At 41.6% G+C, this 26,436-nt stretch overlaps 2 protein-coding genes across 2 annotated transcripts in view; both read left to right on the plus strand.

The window, feature by feature from the left end:
• The window catches only part of LOC143518491 (GTPase IMAP family member 7-like), a 45,789-nt gene that overhangs the window by 5,093 nt on the left and 14,260 nt on the right, over positions 1-26,436 (plus strand). The window lies entirely within an intron of this gene.
• LOC143518490 (GTPase IMAP family member 7-like) lies at positions 20,979-25,162 on the plus strand. The gene is made up of 3 exons (XM_077010983.1): positions 20,979-21,037; positions 23,709-23,792; positions 23,890-25,162. The coding sequence occupies exons 2-3, from the start codon at positions 23,771-23,773 to the stop codon at positions 24,957-24,959; spliced, it is 1,092 nt and encodes a 363-aa protein (XP_076867098.1). The 5' UTR covers positions 20,979-21,037; positions 23,709-23,770; the 3' UTR covers positions 24,960-25,162.

Raw genomic sequence — 26,436 nt, forward strand, 5'->3', positions numbered from 1 at the left:
TATCAAACTGTAGTCCATAATAATATAAAAGATTGTCATTACTTATCTCTGGGTTGGTACCCTGCGGTTAGTGATGAGTCGGATCTTCCGACCGCATCACACCTCCTATAATCTTATTTCGACGTTATCGCTAAACAGTATTCTGAACTAGTAATATAGAGCTGTCTAGCTGGATGTCGGCTAGTATTTCACTCAACAAAATTTTTAAACAAAAGTTATGAACCATCTTCATTTCAACAAATGGCGAATCGGAGCTCGTCGGGATGATTTTAAGCGAGTGGCCAATACGCAGAGTCCCCCAAGAGTCTTTAGATGTCTGTCAGCAGAGGCAGGCGGCGTTTCTGGACAACAGAGACCACAGTCACGCAGCACTGGCCACAATAAGTGCCACGATTATGTGGCAGATGCCACAAGGTGCCATTTCTGGGTGGCACAGTGGTCACTTTCGTGCTGCTTACATGCTACTTACACGCCAAACAGGGACCGCACTCTTACAGGAAATTTAGCAGCCTCCCAATGACCTCTGATATGTTTTGTGATTGGCCAGATGCAGTTCGATTAGCTCTGAGTTTGTTTGCTCATCCTACGTATCCCGGATGAACCGCATTTCAACCTGAACCTGAATTTTGACCCGAACCTGAATTACGACCCGAACCTGAATTACGACCCGAACCTGAATTTTAACTCGAATTTTTGCATACCTGCGAGGATTTTACAGACTGTTTTTTCAAGTAATAATGATTTCAGGTTCAGGTTCTGGTGACACTATAATAGCTCCATACACCATTAATTTTAATTCTAGCAGATGAAACCCTGGTATAGCGCCTGAAATACATCAATTATAGTTCTATGGAAACCAAACCGTGAGAAAACTTTATATAAAAAAGTCCACCTGACTGAGTCAAAAGCTTTTTCAGCATCCAAGCTCAGTAGGGCAGCATCTAGTTTATGTTGGTTGATATGCCTAATAATATGTAATGTCCTTCTGATATTATCCTGCGTTTGTCTTTCTCTAATAAAGCCAGTCTGGTCTAAATGAATTAATTCGGGTAGTATATTTTCTATTCTTCGTGCTAATATAGATGTAAATAATTTATAGTCAGCGTTTAATACACTAATTGGTCTGTAATTTCCACACTCCGTTCTGTCCTTCCCATCCTTTGGAATTACTGAGATTATTGCGGTTCGCCAGGAAGGTGGAATTGCTTTTCCCTGAATTACTGAGTTAAAAACCTTCAGCAACATGGGGGTTAGATGTTCCTTAAATGACTTATACCACTCCGCTGTAAAACCATCTACACCTGGGGACTTGTGTGCTTTCATTTTTTTAATGGCTAAATACAATTCCTCCTTCATTATTTCCGCTATTAAATTTTAGTTTTGTTCTTCTGTAACAGAAGGTAAATTTATTGAGGCTAGAAAAGAGTCAATCTCCGGTTCATTATTAATTTGCGGTTAGGAATATAATATAATATAATAATATAATATAATAATATAATAAGGAATATAATTTTTCATAGTAGCTTTTAAAACATTGCTCATATATATATATATATATTGCTCGTATATCTTCTCAAGCTTATACTCCAACTTTCCTGTATCTGGATCTTTTATCTTAGAAATATTATTGTTAACTTATTGTTTTCTTAGTCTATAAGAAAGTAATTTCAGGGATTTGCCACCAACCTCGTAATAGCGTTGTTTTAAGAATAATAATATTTTTTTGTATTTCTTCAGTGTATATTGTTTCAATTTCTTTTTTTTTCTCATTTATTTCTTCTTTCACCCTGGTGTCACAGTAATGTGATCGTTCTGTAATAATTTCAGTTTAATTTCTAGCTCTTGTAGCCTTATTTGCTTGGATTTCTTTAAGTAGGAGGTAATAGCAATGATCTTGCCCCTCATTACAGCTTTGAAAGCATCCCAAAGTATAGATTGTGTCACTTCTCCATTATCATTTAGTTCTAAATATGTATTTATTTCTGTTTTTAACTTCTCTTTGATCTGTGGGTTATTTAATATATTCGAGTTCAGTCGCCAAATCGTAGATCTAATCCTCTTATTCATATATATGGACATATAAATAGGACTATGATCGGAGATATCCATTGATCCTATGGTACACTTTTCTACTCTATGTAGATCTTTACTATACATAAAGAAGTAGTCTAATCTGGAATAAGAGTCGTGGGGTGAAGAATAATATGTATAGTCCCTGGCTGAGGGATTTTTCTCCCTCCAAATATCTATGATCCCCATTTCCTCCATTAATAAAAAATCTTTTTATTGATTTGTTTTGATTCTGAGTGCACCCGGGAGCAATCTAATCTATGGTTCAATCGTATGTTCATGTCTCCACCACACACCAAAACCCCCTCTGCCTTTGTAACCATTAAGTTAAACACCTCTCTATATAAATTCCAGTCACTACATGGTGGGGCATATACATTCAGGAGACTCATCAGAGTCCCTTCAATTTTCCCAGTAATCATTACAAACCTGCCCTCTTTATCTCTAATTTCAGATATGTGTTCATAGTTCAATGTTTTGTGTAATAGTATTGCCACACCCCTTCTATGTCCTGCTCTGTAATGTGAGGAGAATACCTGCTTAAAACCCTCTCTTGCTAATTTAGCATGTTCAGTGTTACTGAGATGTGTCTCTTGTAAAAGTGCAATTTGTATCTTCTCCTTTTTTAATTTAGACATAATCTTTCCTCTCTTAATCGGGTTGAGTATTCCATTAACGTTCAACGAAATTATTCTTATGGTTTCCATTGGATTTTTTGTTACCATATATAATCCTTTCCCTGGTTTCCACTAATAAAACAAACATATAAACATGAAGCTGCAAAGTATCATAGTGAATAAAGAAAACGACTAGAACAAACTCAAAATAACAATCTTGAGTGACTTCCATAACTGAGGTCTTTTCTACGACCTTGTTTGAGTCAGAAAGGGACGGGATTAGTTTTTCAGGGGGACGTCTGTGAAAAATATTTCACCCTTGTACTCAGTGATAAAACTCTTGCATCCGGACAGCAATTGAAAAAACAGGAGGACCCGTGAGTTTTTGGCTTTCTCGGTCACATGACATCGCCTTGTCACGTGATAGCATGTTTAATAATGTCACACTGCCAACTCTAATGATTCCTTTTTAACTTTTAACTTTACTACTGTTCAGTTCAGCATTTAAGATCTCCGTTTAAGTTAAGCTATTTTGTTAAACCAATACAGAAAACACATTATAAAAAATCGCTAATGAATGTAAATAGCTAAATAAATCCGTTAAATAAAATAAAATAAATTCATTAAAAAATCCAGTAAATCCATTTTCGCTCGCCGCTGTCTTTACGTGGATCTCCGTGAAAACGCGCGCCCAACGTGTAACTACGGTGCGTGGCAGTGGACATATAGCTGTTTTATTAAACGCGAGGTGATGTCTGCATGTATAAACTCAGACATGTGGATCCGGACGGGACTAAAATTACCAGACGACCACGGAGTACAGCGAAAAACAGTAGGTAATTCCGCCTGTAATTTTCTCTGAGGACGTCTGAGAAAAACACGGACATGCTCGTTCCGGACGGGATTAAAATCACAGAGGACCCCCCGTAAAAGAGAAAATTACCCCAGGACCCCCTGAGAAACTAATCCCGTCCGGATAGGGCTTAAGGGAAAACCTCTCTCTCAATAACGATAGGGAAGGCCCTTAATCATGGCTTTGCCCAGAAGTTCCGTCCGAAGCTTTAGCACCTGAATCATATATATTATACAGTTTACTAGATTACATTAGGCGGTCATTGTTCACATTCCGATTGTACATTCATCCGTAAATAGTCAAAAAAATCAATGTTATCAGTGTTGTTTCTTCTCATAGTTCTTATTTCCCCACCTCGTTTGGGGGTCCGTCTCGTCTGAAGTGTTGTACAGACCCTCCAGAAAGTCGCGATGTTGCGATTTGCAACTTCAACGCAACTTCAAGCAAACACCGCGAATTCAGGGCGGTGTTGCAACTTCAGCCAATCACCGCAACTTTCCCGCAAATTTGACCAATCACTGATGTCGTCTTGATGTGACGTCGACAAACTCCCGCCTTACTTCCGTATATACGTTCAAGAGGAGCAGACTGAAAGCAGCATGAGCGACGAAAATAACGGCAAAAAGATCGGGAAAAGCAGTATCCCTGTACAATACATGAAAGCGGGGATAAACTGTCCAGATCCGACCCGCGAATTGATTATCTATGGCCCCCTGGATGATATTTAATTACTATTAGAACCGGCCCGCAGGTCACAGCCGCCCGATGGTGTTTTGCACGCACAAACACTACATTCCCCACAATGCAACGGTAGCCCGCGAAGTCACTGCAGTGCACACAAGCGGCGAGGGTCTGAGATAAAGTTTATAAGTTTAAACTTTAAACTGAGATAAAGTTTAAAGTCAGAGATAAAGTTTATTTATCTCTGATCCATATCTATGAGTTACTAGTTCGCTCTGGCGCCAACCACTGGCGATCGATCTCGATATAATACTTAATTTGTGTCCATTTTACAGGCCGCCCGGTAACAACTTACGTTCGCTAACCCCGCCCCCCCCGTCAACAATTAATGTTCGCCACCCCCTCCAGGTTCAAATCTTACTCCAAGCGATCTTGAAAAGTTGGCAACCCTGAATAAATAGGTAAATAGATAATTAAAATGGACTACTAAATAGAGGAAACCATACAACATTTACTCCCTATTGTAACGTACTCACAAAAAAGCAAAAACACACCGCAACTTCCATCGCAATTTTTTTGAAAAACACCCGCAACATCAAACATTTTAGCCCGCAACAATCACAAAAAAGGCCCGCGAAATCCTGGTGGGACTGGTTGTAGTTTCTCCTTGTAGTTTACTTTGCGCCTATTGATAGGTGCCCGTTCTTTCGGACCCCCCTCTCTGTGCCAAGTAAGCTGTTGCAATTGCTCCATGAGTGTCTCCGGTGGCTTAATAACTTTGACGGGTAGTCCTCTCTTTGTCATATCATCTGTGGCCTCCTCTGCTGTTTCATAAGTCTTGAATCCATCGTCACATTTCACTCTTAGACGAGCCGGGTATAAAGTCTGAAATCGGATTCCTCTCTCCTTTAGGACTTTTCTAGCTTCTGCGTATGCTTTTCGTTTTTCCAGTACCCGCGGGGCATAATCATTGTCCAGATTAATCTGCTTACCTTCCAATATGAAAACCTTCTTTTGCCATGCTAAACGCAGAATCTTTTCCTTCGTTTTGTAGCTGAGAAACTTCACCAGGATAGATCTTGGCTGAGCTCCAGCGGGAGGCTGCGTGCCAAGTGAGCGGTGAGCTCGTTCAATGTGTAGCGGTTCTTCGTTCGGAACGTCGAGGTTTTCTCGCAGTATTTTTTCCACAAATGATATCATACATGTAGAATCCCTCTCTGCGCCCTCGGATATTCCATAAATTCTGACGTTTTCGCGTCTGCTACGGCCCTCTTGGTCAGAAACTTTAGCATCCAGTTGCGCAAATAACTTTAGCATTTGTGTCAGAATGTCCTCCGTGTTTTGGATTCTTTCCTCCGCTTTCACGATTCTGTTTTCCGCCTCCGCGAGTCTAATATTAGTTTTCGAGATCTCGTCTTTAATGTCACTAAGCTGTTTTTTAGTCCCATATCAACAACGTCTTGTGGTTTTGCGCCACTCTCACCCTCGCTATCGCCAACGCCGGTGACATTCTCTTCACTTTCATCATAAAATCCAGCATGCTGCTGTGATTTCTTACTCCTAAACCTAGTTGCCATCTCTGCCCCTCTTTTTACATACGTTTATATTATTTCAACACCAAGAACGAATGTTTTCAGGGGCTTCAAACTCGTTATGATTCGGGAGAACTTCTCCTATGCTGCCATGTCTTACGGTGTTACACAGTTTATTGAAATTTGTGTATACTTGCATCATATTTATATAATTTTAGATCATTTCTTGCTGACGTGTAGGGTCACAAAGATGCTTTACAACTAGGCTATAGTTTTAATTGATAAAATATATAGTAATGGATGAAGACAGACAATTTAGATTTGATACATCAAAAGCAATATTTTCATAATTCCTGTACCAACACAGCTGATCCTAAAGAGCAAAAGCTGTTCCTTAGGAAATAAAAAAATATATAACTTTTTGGTAGTCGAACTCTGTACTGCACTTAAGGAAATGAAAATCTCAAAACCATTTTTGAGTCACTGAATGTGATATGTGGTAAACGTTGGAATATGCATAATGATACCTGTATTTAAATTTTACAGGTGTTTTAACATTAATTGCTTTGTCCCAAACAAAGTCAACACCATAATAATATGGCTGCTACAGGATAGGATACGTTAGAAATTGCAGCCCTAAATGTGCCATATTTTGTCAATTGTGATTTCTTACACCCCAATCGAAATTTGTCCTCCGCTTTTAACCCATCTGTGCAGTCAGAACACACACACACACACTAGTGATTACTAGGGGGCTGTGGATCACACGTGCCCAGAGCGATGGGCAGCCCTAGCCCGGCGCCCGGGGAGCAGTTGGGGTTAGGTGCCTTGCTCAAGGGCACCTCAGTCATGGCCTGTCTGGGAATCGAACCCACGACCCTCCGGTCACAAGACCAGTTCCCTAACCGCCAGGCCATGACTGCCCATAAAAGGTTAAATGGCCTGGTGGCTTTAAACCACCCCGCTGTTGGGCATTGGGTGCTTACGCATCGGCTCCACACCACTCCATTCCTTTCCACGGGAGCGCACTATCCAATGCCCAGAGAAACTGAAAGGTGTTTCTGCGGGTGTTCAGACAAAATGATAAGAGAGCATTTGAAAAATGTAATTGTTCATTTCATGGTGATTTCAAATTGCCCTATAACCCAAACACTTTTGAAGATGCCATGAAGGTTTGTACAGATCTTCCCAACATGCTTGGAAAGGATGGAGAACATGCTGTACCACTCAAAGTGTGGCTTCACCCTCTGATCAATCGAGAAAAAGGAGAATCCAAACTTGAGCGAAACATCAGCACAGAGATCATCAGGGATGTGGAGTCAGTAATTGAGACTTTAAATACCACAGAAATGAAATGTAATGACCTGCTGGAAGACATAGTGGCAAAGTCATTCAAATCATTTAAAGATCGTGTGCTGGACTTTAAGAAGTACTGCTCTCATTACAAACTAGATTTCATGACAACTTGGACTCTTGCTGCCAAAAGTCCGTAGAGGTGAACCAAATATTTTTGTGACGAATCTTCTACATGGTTATGAAAAGTCTCCTTTTCAACCCAGGGATCTTCAGAAGTGGATAGAAGACAAAAAAAAAAACTAATCTACAACAATTAAAGCTCTACTTAACCAGCTGAATGAAGCAGAAATTGATGGTGATATAGACAGTCTACTAATGGATCTGGAAGTAGAGAATTTAGTTTGTTACACGTTCACATCTCTGCAGGAACCAGACAACCTCCTAAACAAACAAAAGATAAACTTAGAACCCACAGAAAATAAGGAAACTGATAACCCATCTCAACCTGGTCCAAAACACAAGTCATGGCTGTCTGCAGACATTAAAAAGATCATGAAGAGTAACTTGTGTGTGTTTAATACATTACAGAAAATATACAATCATTATCAGAGTAGTCACACAAAATTCATTGTTGTGTCGAAACAACTGGATAATCATCCAGGCTCCTGCATTCTGCTCTATGAAAATGGATCAGATGAACCAGTGTTTTTTCATCCTCAATCAACACCAGACTGTCCAGTTGTGGATCACATGACAGATAACAGTGTGACAATAAAGTTGGGTCCCTCGTGTCCTGCCACAGTGGAGACCAGACTACTGTACAAGACTCAACAGCAGAATCATCGGATTGTTCAGCATGTGGAGAAAACCAAGATAGTGTTACTCTGACTGATCTGGACTACAGCACAATTTATGAGATAAAATGTGTAGCAGTGGGCAAGCTGGGCTACACAGTTGAAAGTGATGTGATCTGTCTGAGAGTCATAAACAAGAATCTACTCAGGAATCTACTCTTGGCTTGCTCACTGGGGGCTAGGACTCTGCACTTGTAAAGCTGCTTTGTGACAACAACTGTTGTAAAAAGCGCTATATAAATAAAATTTGATTGATTGATTGATTGAATACACAGGATGTCATTAATAATTTAATGGAAGTTGAAGAGAAATGCAGAGAGTTCCTAAAGGTCACTGAGCAAACTGCTTTACTGCCACTACAGACGAAGATCCAAACCATGCTACAGGGTTGTCTGGAATATGGGAAAGATTTTAAAGACAAACATGATTTCTTGATCTCATCTATCAGAGCATGTAAGAATGAAGAAAGATCATTATACAGTCTCTTTGATCTTCATATGAAGTCTCCTTTCAACATCAGTGGTTCAAGTTCAAAGAACAGGAATGTAAAACTGTATGTGCATTTCTCCATCAATTGCAGAACACTGGAACTGAAATGGATGAAAACATGGATATAGCCTTGTTGGACTATAAAATACATAATGTGGTTTGTTACACATTCACAAGTCTTGGACAGCCAGATCCATTGCTTTCTCAGCAAGAAGCCTTTCTGAAGAGGGATACTCTTGAAATGTCTGGGGCCGAGTACCTACAACAGACTTGGGTCAGTGATGGCATCAGGAAAACTATGAGGGAACATTTTAAGACCTTTGAAGACCTGATGAAATCATGCAATAGTTTATCAACGAAATTCATGGTAACATCTAAGGATCATGAGCTTCACCCAGGTTCCTGCATTCTTCTCTATGAAAATAGATCTGATCAAGCTGTTTGCTTTGTTCCTCCACCAAAACCAACTATAATACATGTCAAAGACAACATTGTCAAAGTTAAGCTGGGTGTCTCGTGTTCTTCTACACTAAGAGTGTGGCTACTGTACAAGATAATGCAACAGGATGAGTGGATGTGTTATTCTGTGCAACCAAACCAAGATATAGTTACACTGGATGATTTAAAACTAGACACAGCTTATGAAGTTAAATGTAAAGTAGTAGGAAAACTAGACCACTGCATGGAGAGTGACATTTGCATAATTCAGCCTATTCAACAGATGTCCAGTTATTTCTGCATCTTGACTGACAACACCATGCATTGCCATTTGGACTTCCTGAGGATTCTCCATGAACAAATACCAGATCTAAAGGAGGTGTCTGCAGTGCAGGACGCTGACGTCATAATGGTGTTCTGTCCTGTTGTCTCCAGGGGTGGAACTGACAGTGAAGCAGTGCTATGCGAACTTAATAGCAAATCCGGTAAGCAGTTTATTAAGTCTGAATACTTTTGCATATAGTGTAAGGCCATTGTGAAGTTTCACAAAGTTCACATCTCTGTTCATTGGTATTTTGTCTAGATGTAGAACCTTAACAGTAGCCATAAAGTTGGGGTGCTTCTCAGGAGTTCTTTGGGGGGAAGTGAGGCATAAACCTTTTCAAATATTTCAGAATAGAGTCTGAATTGTTCTGTCAGAAGTTGCCCTTTAATAATATTCTACCTTACTTTGGCATTTCAGTTCGGGGCAATTCAGTGGCGCAAGGAAAGTATTTTATATTTATGTAATGCTCACCGGGTGCATAGCCTCCAGATCCACAGAGGTGATCTGTGGACCTTTGTCCATGACCGTTGTCTCTGTTACGTTGTCTTTTTGTTACTGACAAAAGCAAGGTTAAATAGCATCTCCATGACCTGAGCATGCAATAGAAACACTGAGGAAAGTATGTGAACACCTAATGAGTGGAAACGCCCTAAAAGCTCATAAATTCCAAACAAAAGCTCCATAAAGAAGTCAGTGTCCTTGGGTACTTTCAAAGGCGCTATAGAAGTGGAAATTATTATTATTATTATTTCATCAGCTCTATGTGAACATAGTAGTGTATCTGGTAACATGTTCTGTGATGAAAGATGTATGTATTAATATTTCAAATGCATATTTTATTTTCTTGTTTTATTTTACATGCTATTTATGGACATCATGTTGCTATTTATGTCTTTTGTTCTTTGATTCAGAATCAAAGCCTGCAGTTCTAGTGGTGCTCCATCACACATTTGACCCAAACTACATTACACCAGACAGCAGCAGATCTGTAACCAGGAAGGATACGATCACAGTGGACTGTCTGTTCCATAAGGATCAAAATCTACTGAATTGTCGGAGAAATGATGAAGCACTATCACGAGTTACAAAGTATCTAAAACTTCAGGTGTTTTTTGTTAATATATGAACTAATTTTATATAGTTTTTTTTTTAAACAAAATATTAAGAGGTGTGTAGCAAATGTTAGTTTTCATATGTAATCGTATGTTGGGAAAACTTCACAAGACACTGATTGGGTGGTTAGAACACTTGATATTCTACAGCTCTTATATAAGAATGTTTAGAGAAGAAAATGTACAGCAACTGGTTATTGTATCACAGAACGTGCAGCAGTATTGCAAAAACGCTGTGCAATTCTAGTGCACTCTAACACTAAAACTAAACTGCAAATACCTGTGATTTAATTCATTGTGCAATTAGGGTTTGAACTTGATTTCCAGTTCACATATCTGGATGTACACCACAAATGTTAGACATACCCAAAACACAGATTTTAGATATATAACACATTGTAGAATTATGTACATTCCAGTGTACAGGTCAGCTGACTGATCCAGTGTGTGATAGTGAAGATTTCCTAGCAGTTTACATTTACATCACGTTTGGGGCATTTTGCAGATTCTCTTATCCAGAGCGACATGCAAAGTACTTTGCATCTGCTAAAAGAATTCATCCTAGATAGTATAGATAGATCAGAATTCAAGATACCCATGAGCCAGTTTCTACTGAAGAACTGGGCCCGTATTTATCAAACTTCTTAGAATTACTCCTAAGAATGCAGCTAAGAATTGACTTATGTCTAAAATAATTCTTAGTTAAAAGCTGAGACTAAAAGTTAGTTATCAAGCCTCTCAGCCTCACTTTAAGCGAAGTGTAGGAGGAATTCTTAAGTGTCAGTCTCAGAGCTGATTTACGACACCTGGCTGTGCCGCAAAGCTGATCCTGGATGACGTCGTTTCAAAACCCCCTGCAAGAACCAATCACTGGATCTGATTTCATGTTCAATAATATTTCCTGAGAAATGTCAAGATAAAATTCAGAAAATGTTGAAATACCTTCATATTTAACTTAATAATGTTGCAGTCATAATTTTTGTGAAATAACACAGCGTATTTACATAGTTAAATAAATAAATAAATAATCCATTAAAAAATATTTCATATCTACCTTTAAGTATGTGACACACACTGGTATGTATAATTTTCCCTTCTTTCTTTTGTTATTCATATATTTTCTCAGATTTATTTTGGAGACAGCATACATTCTAACCAAATCACATTCAGGCGGAGGACCATCGGGCAAGCCTCTTGGCACATTTTGTGAGGTGGTGCAGCGTAGAGGTCTGCACTCCCGCGGTAATCCCGACAGAATATCTTGCGGCGCGGGACAGAATTGAATTGTTATTGGCGGGAGCGGGAGTTGAATTAGTCCAGGCGATGCGGGAGCGGGACCACATATACATGTAGAAAAATCCCGCAAATTAATAGTCTAGAAAATTATAATAATAACAACGCAATTATTTCCATGCATAAGGAACAGGACGAAAACAACTAATCATTCAGTAAGTAAGCAATAAACTAATTCAAAATATTGGCTAAGCAACTGATCACGTGAACATGAAGTGTGCGTCATTTTGTCATTTTGATACAGAAATGGCAGAGACTGTAGACCAGGGGTCGGCAACCTTTGAGACATGGAGTGCCAACTTTAACATGTCCAGTCAATGAGTGTGCCACTATGGCGGCGAGTTTAAATTGTTGACCGAGGAGGGGGGGAGGTGTAAATCGACACAAAAAGTATTATATCGCGATCGATCGCCAAGTTTAAACGCCTCCGCCGTTCGCGCGAGGTGTGCGTGCGGAGTCGCGCGCTACGGTCACTCGCGGAAGTATAATCCATTAATATAATAATTTATATTAAAATATATATTTTTGCTGATGCTGGTCCTGCGTGTCGCGTGCCAGTGACTATGCCTCGGTGTGCCAATGGTGGCACGCGTGCGGTTGCCGACCCCTGCTGTAGACGGTCAACCAGTTTCAGCTGTGGAAAATTCTATTAAAACACGCGAATACACCACAATTAAGCCAACTACAGGAAAGTCTGATGTATGGAAGTCATATTCCATTGTAATGAATGGAGATGGAAATCGGCTTGTTGTGATACATGTCAGAAAGTGTTGGTGTACGTCACCTAACGGGATGTGTTTGGACTGTGATAAGAAATGGGACAGCGCGATCAATCGCTATATTGCTGTTTTAATAAATACATAAGAAAATTTCAAGTACTAAATCTAATTAATTCAATTCATATTAGGATTGCGGGCGGGGGGCGACAGAAATGTGTATGTGGTGGGCGGGTGCGGGATTAAAACAAGCGATTTTTTGGCCGGTGCGGGCGGGAGCGGGACTAAAACAAGCAGGTGCGGGCGGGAGCGGGATTAAAACAAGCGACTTTTTGGCGGGAGCGGGTCTAAAACAAGCGGGAGCGGGCGGGAGCGGGATTAAAAAAGCAGTCCCGCGCAGACCTCTAGTGCAGCGTATCATGGGGAAAGACACTGATGATCTGTGGAGTGGAGGGGGGTCAGGATCCTGCATTAATGGAATTCTAAAACATATCTCAAAGACAAGGTTTTAATCATTTATTTAGATTTGCACACAAACAATTTGATGCTAATTGTCACTTCAAAATAATTGCATCTGTCAGTAATAAAGAAGCTGCTGGTGCTCCCGACCCTGCTGGCTTGAGCGCAGATTCTCCATCTGCCCCTCCCTCTCTGACAGCGCTTCCAAACACCTCCAGTCATGAATGGCTGGAGGAAAAGTGAGCGTCTGAAGGAGGTCTGACAGAGGACTCACTCCCAAATGACATACAATAACGGACAAGGCACATGTCAAAGCTTAAAATTAAAATATTAAAATCGCAGCATGAATATTACACTTTTGCACAAAAAAAATGAAAGGAAGAAAAAAACATTTAAACCCATGCTTATCTTAATGCCTAATTATTGTGCATATTTGTGCATTGTGCATATTTATGTGCATATTTATATATCTATAAAATTGAAATGTGTACCTAAAATGAAGGTTCACACGCTTCTCTGTCTTCTCAGTGCCATCTCAGCCCCCTGGTGGCAACTCTTAATGACTTATGAGTCCTCTGGAGCAGTCTTAACTTTTCGGGAGAGTAAGAGTGATTCTTATACTTGAGAGTTTTGATAACAGGCACTTACGCTTAACTCTGTGAGTAGGAGCAAATCTAAGAATTTTTCAGCACTTAAGTCCAAAATTCCACTCTAAGAAGTTTGATAAATACGGGCCCAGAACTATTGAATCTACTCCTATTGTTAGTCTTTCCCTACACTGAACTGTTTTTCTAACTCAGGTGTGCTCCAATATGCATATCCTAGAGCTGAGTTTAGTGTGTGGAAGCAACCAGGGAGTGAATGGTGGGTATTTTAACTTCAAGTTGCTGCGTTTCTAGCTCTGGAGGTGGCGATTCGTACTGGTTGTTGAGCGGTGGCCTGGAATCAAAGGTTGGTGTCCTTTCGCCATGCATTTCCATGGAGTTTTAGAATTTTTTTAATAGAAGATTTGAATAGTAACTAGAGTGGTGAGCCAGCTACTTAATGGCTACCTCTGTGTGTTAAATATATCTTACTATTGTCGCGGGTTGTCTATGTCCGAGTGAATAGCACCTTAATAAGGTAGGTGCGTATCGATTGTGTGGTTATTGTGACGGGCAGGTGTGAGCAACAAAAAGGAAGCGATCACGCCAAGTCTCAGGGAAAAAGGGTGGTTTAATATAAAGTGTGCAAACCTAAAACCCGTGCAATAGATCCGAATTAAGGATATAATGACCAGCGGTCAACTGGTACAAAGACAAGACATATATAGACAGACAAACGACCATCAGGTGGGAACGGATCACGGGCTCCGCCCACCTGAGGGGCGTACACGACGTCACAAAACAACAACAACACAGCCGCTGTGGACGGAGGCGGCCGGTAGGGGGCCGCCTCACCGTGACAGACCCCCCCACCAAGCCGCACTCCCCTCCACTGGGTGTGTGGCACACAGCGGCTGCACAACAACACGAAGGGGCAGGAAGGCAAGGACAGGCAGGGACACACCTCCTGCAGTCCACGAGCTGAAACACAAAACACATAAAACATTACTCAGCTCACCTCCCCGGGCGGGACCCTGGACCGACCGGGCCGTTAACAACACATAACCACGCCCCAGTCGGTCACAGGGCCCTCACGCCCTAACCGGCGTTTAGCCAGAGAGCCCCAAGGGTGTGCGGACGAGGAGCTACGACTCCTTTGTCGTCCTTAGTGTGTGCGTGTGTGCAGGTTACCTCCCCGAGGCGTGGCTACTTCACCTCCTGGACCTACCTCCTCCCAGAGCTGACCCCTGCCTTCTGCTAGGGGTCACCCCAGCCTCCTGGGGAGCCAACCCCTCCCGGGGCCTCTCATCGCAAGGTGGACTCCTCCACCCAACCCAGGAGCGCCAGAGACTGAGGCCCAGAGCACCCCCGACGCGGGCTAGGGAGCAGCCCCAAGGGCCTCCTGGTCACCCCGGGCAGGAGGGAGGATCTCCTTCCTCAGCAGGAGCTTCTCAGACCGGAGCCCCATGGTCCCCAAACATCCGGGGGCCCCAGCCCTCTAGGGAGGGGCTCTTCATGACCGGGCTCCGGTCACCCCACAATATAAGGGGGCTCCTGCCAGGTGGAGACCCCCACAAGGTCCAGGAACACCACGACACCGCCAGGGGGAAGCACCTGCACAGAAACAGCACATACAAACACACACACACACCCAACCACACCACCAACATACAACACAAACGCGCCACACCGACGCCCTCCGTGCCATACCCAGTGGCACGGGACCACAACCGGTCCCCCCCCCAAACACACATTTAAGGGGAGGAGCAAGCGTGGAATTACATATAACAACGACATTTCACGAACACGCTAGGACACAACGAACACGCAAATACTACACAAACAGAAAGTAGTGCACAGACGGTAAACGAACGGGATCAAAAACATGCGTGCTCTACATATACAAACACAATGGTGACGCGCCGCTCAGAGTCGCAGTCGCTCCCCACATTAAACACAAGACACACGGGGAGCGAGGCGACCGTGACGAGCGGCGACCGCGTCACACACATGCAACATTGAACATATAACAAACGAGCATGCACACTGATCCTACGGTCCGCTACCCGTACACACTTATAACATACACATGAGAGTTTTCCCAGGCAGACGCCTTGGTCCTCACCGTGCCACACACAAACAAACGCACGGCGGAACTCTCGCAACGAATAACGGACATGAAAAGCTTTCTCAGGGCAGACTGCCCTGGTCCTCGCCGTGCCACACACACACACAAAACACCTAAGCACGGCGGAGCTCTTCAAACAAAACACCACGCAGACAAACACTTACCACGAGACATGACCACGAACGAAGGAGAAAGAAAAAGAGACTCGGCGGCTTCCGAAGGGTGGCTGGTCATTCTGTGACGGGCAGGTGTGAGCAACAAAAAGGAAGCGATCACGCCAAGTCTCAGGGAAAAAGGGTGGTTTAATATAAAGTGTGCAAACCTAAAACCCGTGCAATAGATCCGAATTAAGGATATAATGACCAGCGGTCAACTGGTACAAAGACAAGACATATATAGACAGACAAACGACCATCAGGTGGGAACGGATCACGGGCTCCGCCCACCTGAGGGGCGTACACGACGTCACAAAACAACAACAACACAGCCGCTGTGGACGGAGGCGGCCGGTAGGGGGCCGCCTCACCGTGACAGTTAATGAGGAATATTTGGTGGGAAGAGACGTTTAAAAGTGGTGCTGTTCTTTCTCGCAGTGGAGTGGCGCTGCTGTCTGGTGGCCGTTTTTCCCCTCTTTAGTATACTTACTGCTGGGTTTAATTTAGACACGATACAGATCATAGGTACGGTTGCCAGGCCATTGGCGGTATCTTTTGCTCTAATGATTGAATGTTGGGGTGCATGTCTTCCCCTCATTGGTTTTGTTTGCACTTGGTTGTTTTGTAAGAGTTTTCTTTTGGTTTATTGTTTCTGTTTCTATTCTATTTTGGGAGGTGATGAGGTACTGCACTCCCTCACACTTTTGTAAAAAATGTTTAAATCTGGGACAGCGCTGGAAGGGGTGGTTAATGTTGGGGCTTGGGAAGTAATGATTGGGCCTACACAGGGGCGTAGCAGCAAATTCTGGGCCCTGTACACTCTCAATGTCAGTGGGACCCTATAAGTGCCAGTAAACAAGGCACATGAGTAAAATGGGTCCCTGTCCCTACTCGGGGCCTGGGTAGTCAGGTCCACTTTTCCCCCCACTACCACGCCCATGGGCCTCTGGTTAGACCTATGGGATGTATTTATGTATTTTTTAAATCTAAACTCATTTAACTGTGATGAAAGGATGTTCTGAGTGAATGTAATAAAGTATATGGTGATAACAGCCTTGTTCCTCATTCACTAGAGAAACCTTCTAGGGATCCCCCAACCCAGGCCCGCGAGAGCTTAAAAAGCCTAATTGTCTAAAAAAAAAACAAGTCAAATACATGTAGTGACCAAAGCTACATTTGCCACAATTGTTATAATTGTTACTGCAGTGTTTCCACATCGATGCGATTTTCCCAGTAAGTAACAAATACAAACATTGATCCCAAATTTTTCAGGAAGAGAAAAATCAATGCAGATGGAAGGGTGTTTCAAGAAATATGGCAAAGCAAATACATCTTTGTGCTTCAATGAGAAAAACCGGTATGTCTTTTGTATTATGAAGCGGTGGTGGTTGTCAAGAGTACAACTATGTTGGCATTTTGAGACCAAACACGGAGCTAGGTATGCCAAAATTAAGCAAACAAATTGCCAAAGAATTAAAAGGCAAACTGCGATCACAACAGAATGTGTTCGCGAAAGACACAACCACAAACAGCAGTAAAAGCTAGCTTTGTTGTGGCTGACACCGCACCACACAAAATGTAGTACCAGCAGGCTACTGCCAAGTTTTGTTAAACTACTAGTTTAATAACACATAGTTCATTACACCCATGCACTGATTATTTTTTTATAAAACTGCATGATATTTATGATACATACTGTAGTATAAATAGCTGAGTAGTGAATGATAGGCTATAGGTATTCATCATCTGTCGCCTGTCTAGTTGAACATGTTCACCATTGTTGCACGCCCAACCGAGACTGGGTGTAACAACATTGTGTAAAGTGACATGAGGAAAACTATTTTCTATATGCGCATGTGTACTTTATGGGCTTAACTGTAGCCACTAGATGGTGCTGTGGGTCCAAAGCCTAAAAAAATGTAAGCAGTAATATTCAGCATAAAGTGAAAGTGCTACAGACTGAGTGAGATTCAGACTGAAGGTGATAACTCCCTCTTCTCTACCACAACAACAGAAAGGTGTGGTGAGCATTTCTTTTTCATTCTATACCGTATGCAATTTGGCATGGAATTATTATACACATATAAATACTTACACATTTCATATTTGTAACGTGTTCACACGTTACATATACCTACAACTCTGATGGTACTGAATAAATATTAATCCTACAGTAGGATTTCCAGTTTTTCCAGTATTGCAGGAAGATGATGTATAATGTATGGAAAGAGTGGGCCTTTTTGTAATAGATGGCATAAAAAATTATAACATTATGTTATGTTTTGATATCGTCTCTAGACGTAGATCATAGCCATCAGAGATCATAAACAGCATTATAAATTTGTTCAGCCCTCAGTGTTTTGTAGCCAGAGCCAGGAGAACAGATGCACAACCCCTTACACAGTACACTTTAGAATTTGTAATTGAGCTAAATCACCACAGTCACACCGATCAGCCTCACCTGAAGCTTAGTCTCCAGCTGAAGTTTAGTCTCCACCTGATCCCCCACTGATTACTTCCCTTAAAAGCTTGTTTTTTCCTTCTCTCTTTGCAGATTATTGTTGCCTCGTGCCTTCATACAGAGCCTGCTAGTAAAATACTAGTTACTCTTTGATTGGTTTTTGACTCCAAGACCTTTGGAGTAGCGATTCGATGCCTTCACTCTCCTCTGTCAGTTTATGACCTTGGGAACACAGGTGATTTCTCAGTCATCAAGACAAAGCTGTGTATTTCACATTGTAGCACAGTCTCGGCCACAGTAACAGAGGTCACTGGAGAGCCATGGCCACACCAGACTTCAGCAGTAAGTTTTTGTGCAGATTTTACGTTAAAATAACCTTTGTCTATTTTATGTATAATATATGGAATATATCAACAGAAGTTACATGTTAAGTGTTGGATAAATGCTAAGTATTTTGTATTATCATTTTGTTGCATAGAACCAGTAAATAAATCGGAATATCAACCAGACAGTGAAATCTTGAGTCAAGGCCACAGTGATGATAGCAACAATGAAGGGAGGAAACCAGAGGAGCTGTCAGTGAAGACAGAAAGCTCACTCCTTCAGAAGGGGGAAAATCCTAGCAGGACAACATGTGGCCTGTCAACAACCCAAACCTTGCCAAGCCCATGGGGCAAGTATTAAGTCTAATGAGGATAAAGTACAAAATATTGTCTCATGCTTGTTGCAACCTAGAAGATAATCTTTCACTCTGAATTTGGAGACTTGTGTATCCATTATTTTCATTTAATAACAAAACTTCATAGTGATTAGAAGCAAGTTTATATAGCTAAACATACTGTATGTATAGTAAATATCAGAGGTGGACATTCCAGGTTCAGAAAGTAAAAGTCTTCACCAAGATATTGCTCAGGCTTCCTGGATTGTGTTGATCCAGGACTAATTTTACCTGACTTGCACTAATTAGAAAATCCTGCAAGCTTGAGTAAAATCCTGGGAAGGAGTTTTACTTTCTGAACCTGGAATGTCCACCTCTGGTAAACATGCTAAACATCTTTAACTGTAAACTCTATTTAAAATGATGTTCTATGAAGTTTAGAAATTATATATTAATTTATATAGGTATAGGTATGTTTCCACTTGGAGTACATGATGAAACCTTGTTTATTACAGGAAATAAGTACAAAATGATTGTAACTGGAAACACCCTAGGTACTCATATTGAGTTCAGAAGAAGACTCCATAAACAAATACCAGCTTTAAAAGAAATGGTTAGAGTGGAGGAATCTGATTTCATTATGACTTTCTGCCCTGTTGTTTCACGAGCTGGAACTGACATAGAAGCAGCTCTGTGTGAAATTAAAGGATTATCAGGTAATGTATTCTGTGATGATTCTGCAGCCTGTGCATATCATAATCATGCATTAAATGCACATTGCATTAATTTTGTCTTTGTTATTATTTAACATACTAATTGTGGATGCAGCCAGTGGCATTTTTCTGTTCTTTGGTATAGACTCAAAGCCTGCAGTTTTGGTGGTACTCCATCACACATTTGACCCAGACTACATTACACCAGACAGCAGCAGATCTGTAACCAGGAAGGATACGATCACAGTGGACTGTCTGTTCCATGAGGATGAAGGACTACTGCAATGTCTGAGAAATGATGAAGCATTATCCAGCGTTACCAAGCATCTAAAATCTAAGGTGCTTTTTATTTGTTTATCTGTGTACATTTTTTTAATCTGACCTCTCAGATTTTACAGACAAGACTGATTTTTTTCATCGTAAATATTTTATTTTAGCTATCCAATTAAAGGATTAAAGGAGACTGTGTTTTAAACTCTTCACAGTTTACACATGGACAACAAAAACAACAAAAAAGAAAAACTAAAAGACAAAATAACCTCAAGCTTTCTCCATCACCTGCTGAATGTATTTACACTGGTGGGGTTGGTGACCACCTCCATGCCAAAAAGAACTCACCAACAATGGAGAGTTTGGTGGAGGTGAATCACAACAAATCGTGGTTGTTCAGTGAACCAGTTTGTACTTGAGCAGCCCGGTGCAAACTTATGTTGTCCCAGATGACAACAAACCTGGACTGTTCTGGTTCATCCCCCTGGTGATGGAGAATGAGTATGTTGTGCTCTGTGTTGAAGAAGGTGATGATGTGCACAGTGTTGTAGGGACCAAGAGTGGCATGATGATGAGTGGCAAATTCATAGCACAGTTGTTGTTGTTTTACATTGTCACTGGCCCAGTCCGAATAGACTCACTGAATGGATGTTGCTGATGACGTCAGTGTGTGTGTGTGTGTGTGTGTGTGTGTGTGTGTGTGTGTGTGTGTGTGTTCTATCGAACTTGTAAAGTTCACTCTTAAATGAGGTGTGCTTTTGTCACAAGTATGTTCATCACGGCTGCTTAATACATTAACTTCTTATACAGTAACTTCTCTTAACTTACAATAATGTAAATTCACAGCCTGGGGCATTATAACTAAATAAACACTATACATAATGTTTCTGTTTTGTGTTTCAGTTTTGCAATATTTTTTTATCTTCTGTATGAATATTTTTTTTTTTCCCTTTTCTTCTTCTAGGTGAATAAACCAAATCAATGTAAGTCTATCTCCACATTTTACTCTAGTTTTACCTCCCAAAAATATTTCAGAGTGGAAAAGTTGTTTACACTATTTTACCCTTTTCTGCTCCTTCTAGCTTTGTCTAGGATTGCCTTTTTCACAGGAGGACATAGGAGCGTCCCGAGGGAGAGGGTGGCAGAGGTATGTCTTTATTATGCATCTCAAAAAACAAAGAAAAGAGCACTAGGGCAGGAACTACTCCAAATCCAAGTCTGCATTTAGGTTCTTGATTGAAAAACATGTCAGTGTGTCTCCTATAGGAGGAAAACAAACATAATCTAAGCAAAAAGAAGAACGAAAACACTGAAGGAAGAGTTCCAGTATCAGGTGAGAATGATGAGCCCTGCAGTCTACAGGTCAGCTGACTGATCCAGTGTGTGTTTCACAATCTGAAAAGGCGTTCTAGAAGTTTCTACCATATTTATGTATACTTCTAATGAAACCATATATAGAGTATGCATATATAATGTGTGTGTGTAAAACAAATTTGAATTGATCATGGAAAACATAAGAACCAGGGTAGGACAGTCATTCAATGAAACATGCAGTAACACCAGACACCAGGAAAACTGAGCTGAAGAAGCGCAAACATAGGAAGCTTAGACAAGGATTTGTATTGGCAAGGACAGCCTCAACCACAACAACCTACAAGGAAAGACTGGAACACACGCGGAAAAAATACCAAACTGATCACTCTAACAGAACTAGAAACAACTGAAACGCATTGGGAGGTGGCGTTATAGACAAGGAGGCGTGATCAGCACAATGGGACATGGAAAATCTAAAACAAAGACAAGACAGACAGGAGGGGCTAAACAAGAGATGTAGGCAAAAACGGACACAGGGGGCAAGTACCTAGAATGAAAGAAATTACCCATCCATTCCCGTTTAGCCCGCAGCATCTCTGAACTAGGGGTGGGCGATACTCGGAATTTTGGTATCGATACGATACCGATACGATACTGGTCAGTATCGCCGATACCGATACTTCCAAACTGTTGGGGGGGGGGGGGGGCGATACTTTTTACTTGAAATTATAATCCATTAATATAATAATTTATATTAAATTATATATATTTTTGCTGATGCTGGTCCGTGCCAGTGATTATGCCTCGTGCCAATGGTGGCACGCGTGCCATAGGTTGCCGACCCCTGCTGTAGACGGTCAACCAGTTTCAGCTGTGGAAAATTCAATTAAAACAGGCGAATACACCACAATTAAGCCAACTACAGGAAAGTCTGATGTATGGAAGTCATATTCCATTGTAATTAATGGAGAGGGAAATCGGCTTGTTGTGATTGATATCAGAAAGTGTTGGTGTACATCACCTGACGGCATGTGTTAGGACTGTGGTAAGAAATGGGACAGCGCGATCCATCGCTATATTGCTGTTTTAATAAATACATAAGAAAATTTCAAGTACTAAATCTAATTAATTCAATTTATATTAGGATTGCGGGCGGGGGCGACAGAAATGTGTATGTGGCGGGCGGGTGCGGGATTAAAACAAGCGATTTTTTTGGCCGGTGCGGGCGGGAGCGGGACTAAAACAAGCAGGTGCGGGTGGGAGCGGAATTAAAACAAGCGATTTTTTGGCAGGGGCGGGATTAAAACAAGCGGGAGCGGGCGGGAGCGGGATTAAAAAAGCAGTCCCACGCAGACCTCTAAACTGCAGCAAAAGAATCAATATTTTCGCCGTGGTATCGATCCGATACCGATCCTCACCTTTGTATCGATACTATCGATATAAATATCGATCCGCCCACCCCTACTCTGAACAGCGTAAATGTGTTTTCTGTGGAAAGATCACGTCCCCCCTGACTGAGGCACCGCACAAGGGAAAGTACACGATTTAGTTTGTTGCGACTGTTCATACCTTTAACATTCCACGAAAGAAAATGCAGCACTCTACCCATACCCGGGTATTACTGGCCGTTAGAGAGGATGGTTGGGCACTGAGCAGTACCATTTGTGTAAACCCACGTATTGTTCCGGCAACTCCGGGATTCCAGATCGATTCGCTTCTTGGTCAGCTTAGCATTATGGCTCCTGAGAGCAGCACATGTGCTCCCAAGGGTTAGCATAGCCTACTGTCTGCTAGCGTTCGCATGAACCCCTGAGGACTAGGGTTGCCACCTAGGTCTGACAAAAACAAGGACACTCTGTCATACGCGAACGTAAAATGTTACCGGGAGCGGGTGTAAAATGGGACACAGCGAGAAAAAAAGACGGATTTGAAGTGTGCAGAAACAGTCTAAATAGTCGTTTGAACTAACTTAGTGAAAACCGGGACATTAAATGAATTTCTTTTTGCTGGGACCGAATATTAAAAAGACGGAAAACCGGGACAAACCGGGACAGCGACGTGAAAACCGGGACAGTCCCAGGAAAACCGGGACAGGTGGCAACCCTACTGAAGACAGTATTTTCTGTTTGTTATCCAGTACCACGGCCTGAAAGTTTCAGTTCCACAAGGCCAATCGCTGATTTATATTCAGCCGTGGTAGCTTTATGGTGTTCCCCTAGCAAGCGTGTCGCCATGTTGAACTCTTCACTTGGCTCCACCGGGGTTTCAGACTTCAAATTTGACTTTTTGCTAGACTTAGCTGCTTTTGAAGTCATACCCATGGGAAGTATGTGATAAATATGTTTAAGAAAAGTGAAAAACACAATGTAAAAGGGAATTCGCAGGAGCAAGGTGCAAGGGCATTACTGAGGGAGGTTAGCTCTCTCTTGCTGATGCTTCTGGTGTATGTAATGGTGATCTCTAGATCGATCCATCCTTAATCAACTTTATTTTACTTTGATATATATTTCACAACATTACAACATTATAGTACAATTACAAATTTAAAAGAAAAAACTAACATTTGAATGAGGGTTCCCCCCTGGTGGTAGACAAAGTCAAAGCTAGAAACCAGTGAGAAATATAAGATGCGAGATAGACCTGCCTTCTGAACAACATGTTCTACATTCTGTCTGGTTCTGATGTTATAGTGAGTAGAAAGACTCCAGAAGAGACTCCAGACTCAGCAGCTCCACCCAAGACGGGAAACAGTATGGAGGGACTTCCTCCACAGAGTAAGGGATTAGTGTTGTAGGACATTTCACATGTCTCATACATGTCTCTAAATGTATCTTTATTGTAAAATGTGTTGAATGTTTAATTATTTTCCAGTGGGTGAAGAATTCTCCAGTCCAGACTCTCCAGTGCTGGTTCCTGTACCAGAACTCAGGCTGGTGCTGCTGGGGAGGACTGGGGCTGGGAAGAGTGCAGCAGGAAACACCATCCTGGGCAGAGAGGAGAGGAGCCAGGCTGCTACATCTACACTCCCCCAGCAGAGTGAGAGCAGACAGGGGGAGGTGGCTGGGAGGAAGGTGACTGTGGTGGACACTCCTGACTGGTTCTGCCCTGAACTCTCTCTGGAGGAGGTGAGACAGGACGTGGGACTCTGTGTCCGTCTGTCTGCCCCAGGACCCCACGCCTTCCTCCTAGTCATACCAGTGAAGCAGCCTGCAGGAGAGGAGAGAGGGATGCTGGAGAAAATGGAGGAGATGTTTGGAGAGAGATGTTGGAGGAACACCATGATCCTCTTCACTGTTATTGAGGAAGAGCAAAACCCCGAACAGTTCATTCGGTCAGGAAGCCAAGAGGTCCAGACACTTGTGGAGAAATGTGGGAACAGGTTTCACTGTCTCAACATTAAGGAGAGTGGGGATGGGTCTCACATCTCAGAGCTGCTGGAGAAGATAGAGAAGATGGTGGAAGAAAACAGAGAGACATTCTACTGCAGTGAGATTTATCAGAAGATCAGAAAAATGGAGAAAACAGTAATCAAAGACTGTCGTAAAGAAAAGCAAAGGGAAATTCAGTCAGCTTCCATGAATATTGATCAACTCTACAAAAAAGTAAATGCATTAAAAGAGAATGAGAAGATTACAGAATTGATAGAGGCTAATGAGATGTTCCTTAGATCAATGGAACTACACAAATATGACAATGAAAGGGAGTTAACCAAAATGACAGAATGGTATAAACAAGACATAGAGCAGATGAGAGAGGCATACGATGGGGAGGGCTGGGGAAAACATCAGCAGCTGATGAAGATCATGCTGCCCCATCTTCATCACGTGCTTTGGGCTTCAATGACAGAAAGAAACGTAGGACACACAGAGAGCAGACAGATAGAGACAGAAGAACACGACAATACAGAGCTGATGGTGAGCGGCCCAAGCAACTCAGGCTAATGGTGAGTAAGATGGAGCAGCAGATTTTCCTTCCACTGAGACCCGTCCTGCACAGTCCTGCTCACTCCTGGACAAATGCTTCTTATTTTCAACCATGTCTAAAAAGCCAAAGGACAGAACTGTGGAGATTAATGTGAAATAGACATTGAATTACACTGAAGTAATACTTCACAGTAATTATTAAACTAGTAGGATCCTATCATTGCAGAATGTGGGAGGGGTTTTGAATTTAGGTGGAGTTTACACTCATGGGCTTATCTCTAGTAGCTATAAATCTAGTGCATGATTTTAAAAAAGATAAAAGATAAACTGTAATATGTAAATAAATTATTACCGAATTTAGCAATAAAATGTTTCTTGGGAGGAAGTATATAACTAAAATTACATTTATTGCATGTATTTATTGCATGTATATCAGTATATCAAATTATTACAATTAAAGGTTAATGTTAATCTCTCATCGTACCTCTCTAATCTCTAATTGTAGTAATCTGTCACCAGGTTTATTTTGAGACTGTAATGATTCCTGTCATGTAACTGCATGTCAATTCTGTCAGCCACAATAAAGAAAACAGGAAAATGTTTTTTTTTCTTTTTAAGATAAAACACATCGCAATCATTTTATATTAAAGCTATAAGAAAAGTATGTTTTAGTGGATTTTAGTGGATTTTATTTTACATTATGCAAGTGATCATAGAATGAAAACGAACCATCCTTGATTCAAGGTGATATTAATGTTATTTGTCCTCAGCTAACATTCATTCATACTAAGTGGTAAAGATAGAGTTGCACTTCCTGTGATGCATCATGTGTGTCATTAAAGATGGCGCCAATGTCATGATTAACAGTGTGCTGTTACCGGTGCACGTGTACGTACTAAAGCTCAGTCCATATACATATACATGAATATTCACAAAAATTTAGGATATTTCTGCATATTCAGTACATTTACACCATAAAGTAAAACACAATTACAAGGGGAAGATTTTCTTTGGTTTTGCATGAACACTACAGCAACATATGCTGTATATACTGTAAACACATGGACAGCAAAAAGACAAAATAATCTCAAGCTTCCTCCATCACCTGCTGAATGTATTTGCACTGGTGGGGTTGGCGACCACCTCCATGCCAAACAGAACTCAACAGCAATGGAAAGTTTGGTGGAGGTGAATCACAACAAATCGTGGCTGTTCAGTGAACCAGTTTGTACTTGAGCAGCCTGGTGCAAACTTTTGTTGTCCCAGACGACAACAAACCTGGACTGTTCTGGTTCATCCCCCTAGTGATGGAGAATGAGTGTGTTGTGCTCTGTGTTGAAGAAGGTGATGATGTGCACAGTGTTGTAGGGACCAAGAGTGGCATGATGATGAGTGGCAAATTCATCACTGAATGGATGTTGCTGATGGTGACGTTGTCAGTAACGATGTGCTGTTGTAGTTGTCTGAAATGTATGCAGTTGTTTGCTCTGACCAT

Source organism: Brachyhypopomus gauderio, chromosome 7 (genome assembly GCF_052324685.1).
Source record: "Brachyhypopomus gauderio isolate BG-103 chromosome 7, BGAUD_0.2, whole genome shotgun sequence".
Lineage (NCBI taxonomy): Eukaryota > Metazoa > Chordata > Actinopteri > Gymnotiformes > Hypopomidae > Brachyhypopomus > Brachyhypopomus gauderio.

What these genes read in the sequence shown, in the direction of transcription:
- LOC143518490 (XM_077010983.1), top strand. Translation starts at nt 23,771, where the DNA reads ATGGAGGGACTTCCTCCACAGA. An exon ending in GGAGGGACTTCCTCCACAGA is followed by an intron (nt 23,793 to 23,889) that starts GTAAGGGATTAG and finishes ATTATTTTCCAG; the next exon opens with TGGGTGAAGAATTCTCCAGT.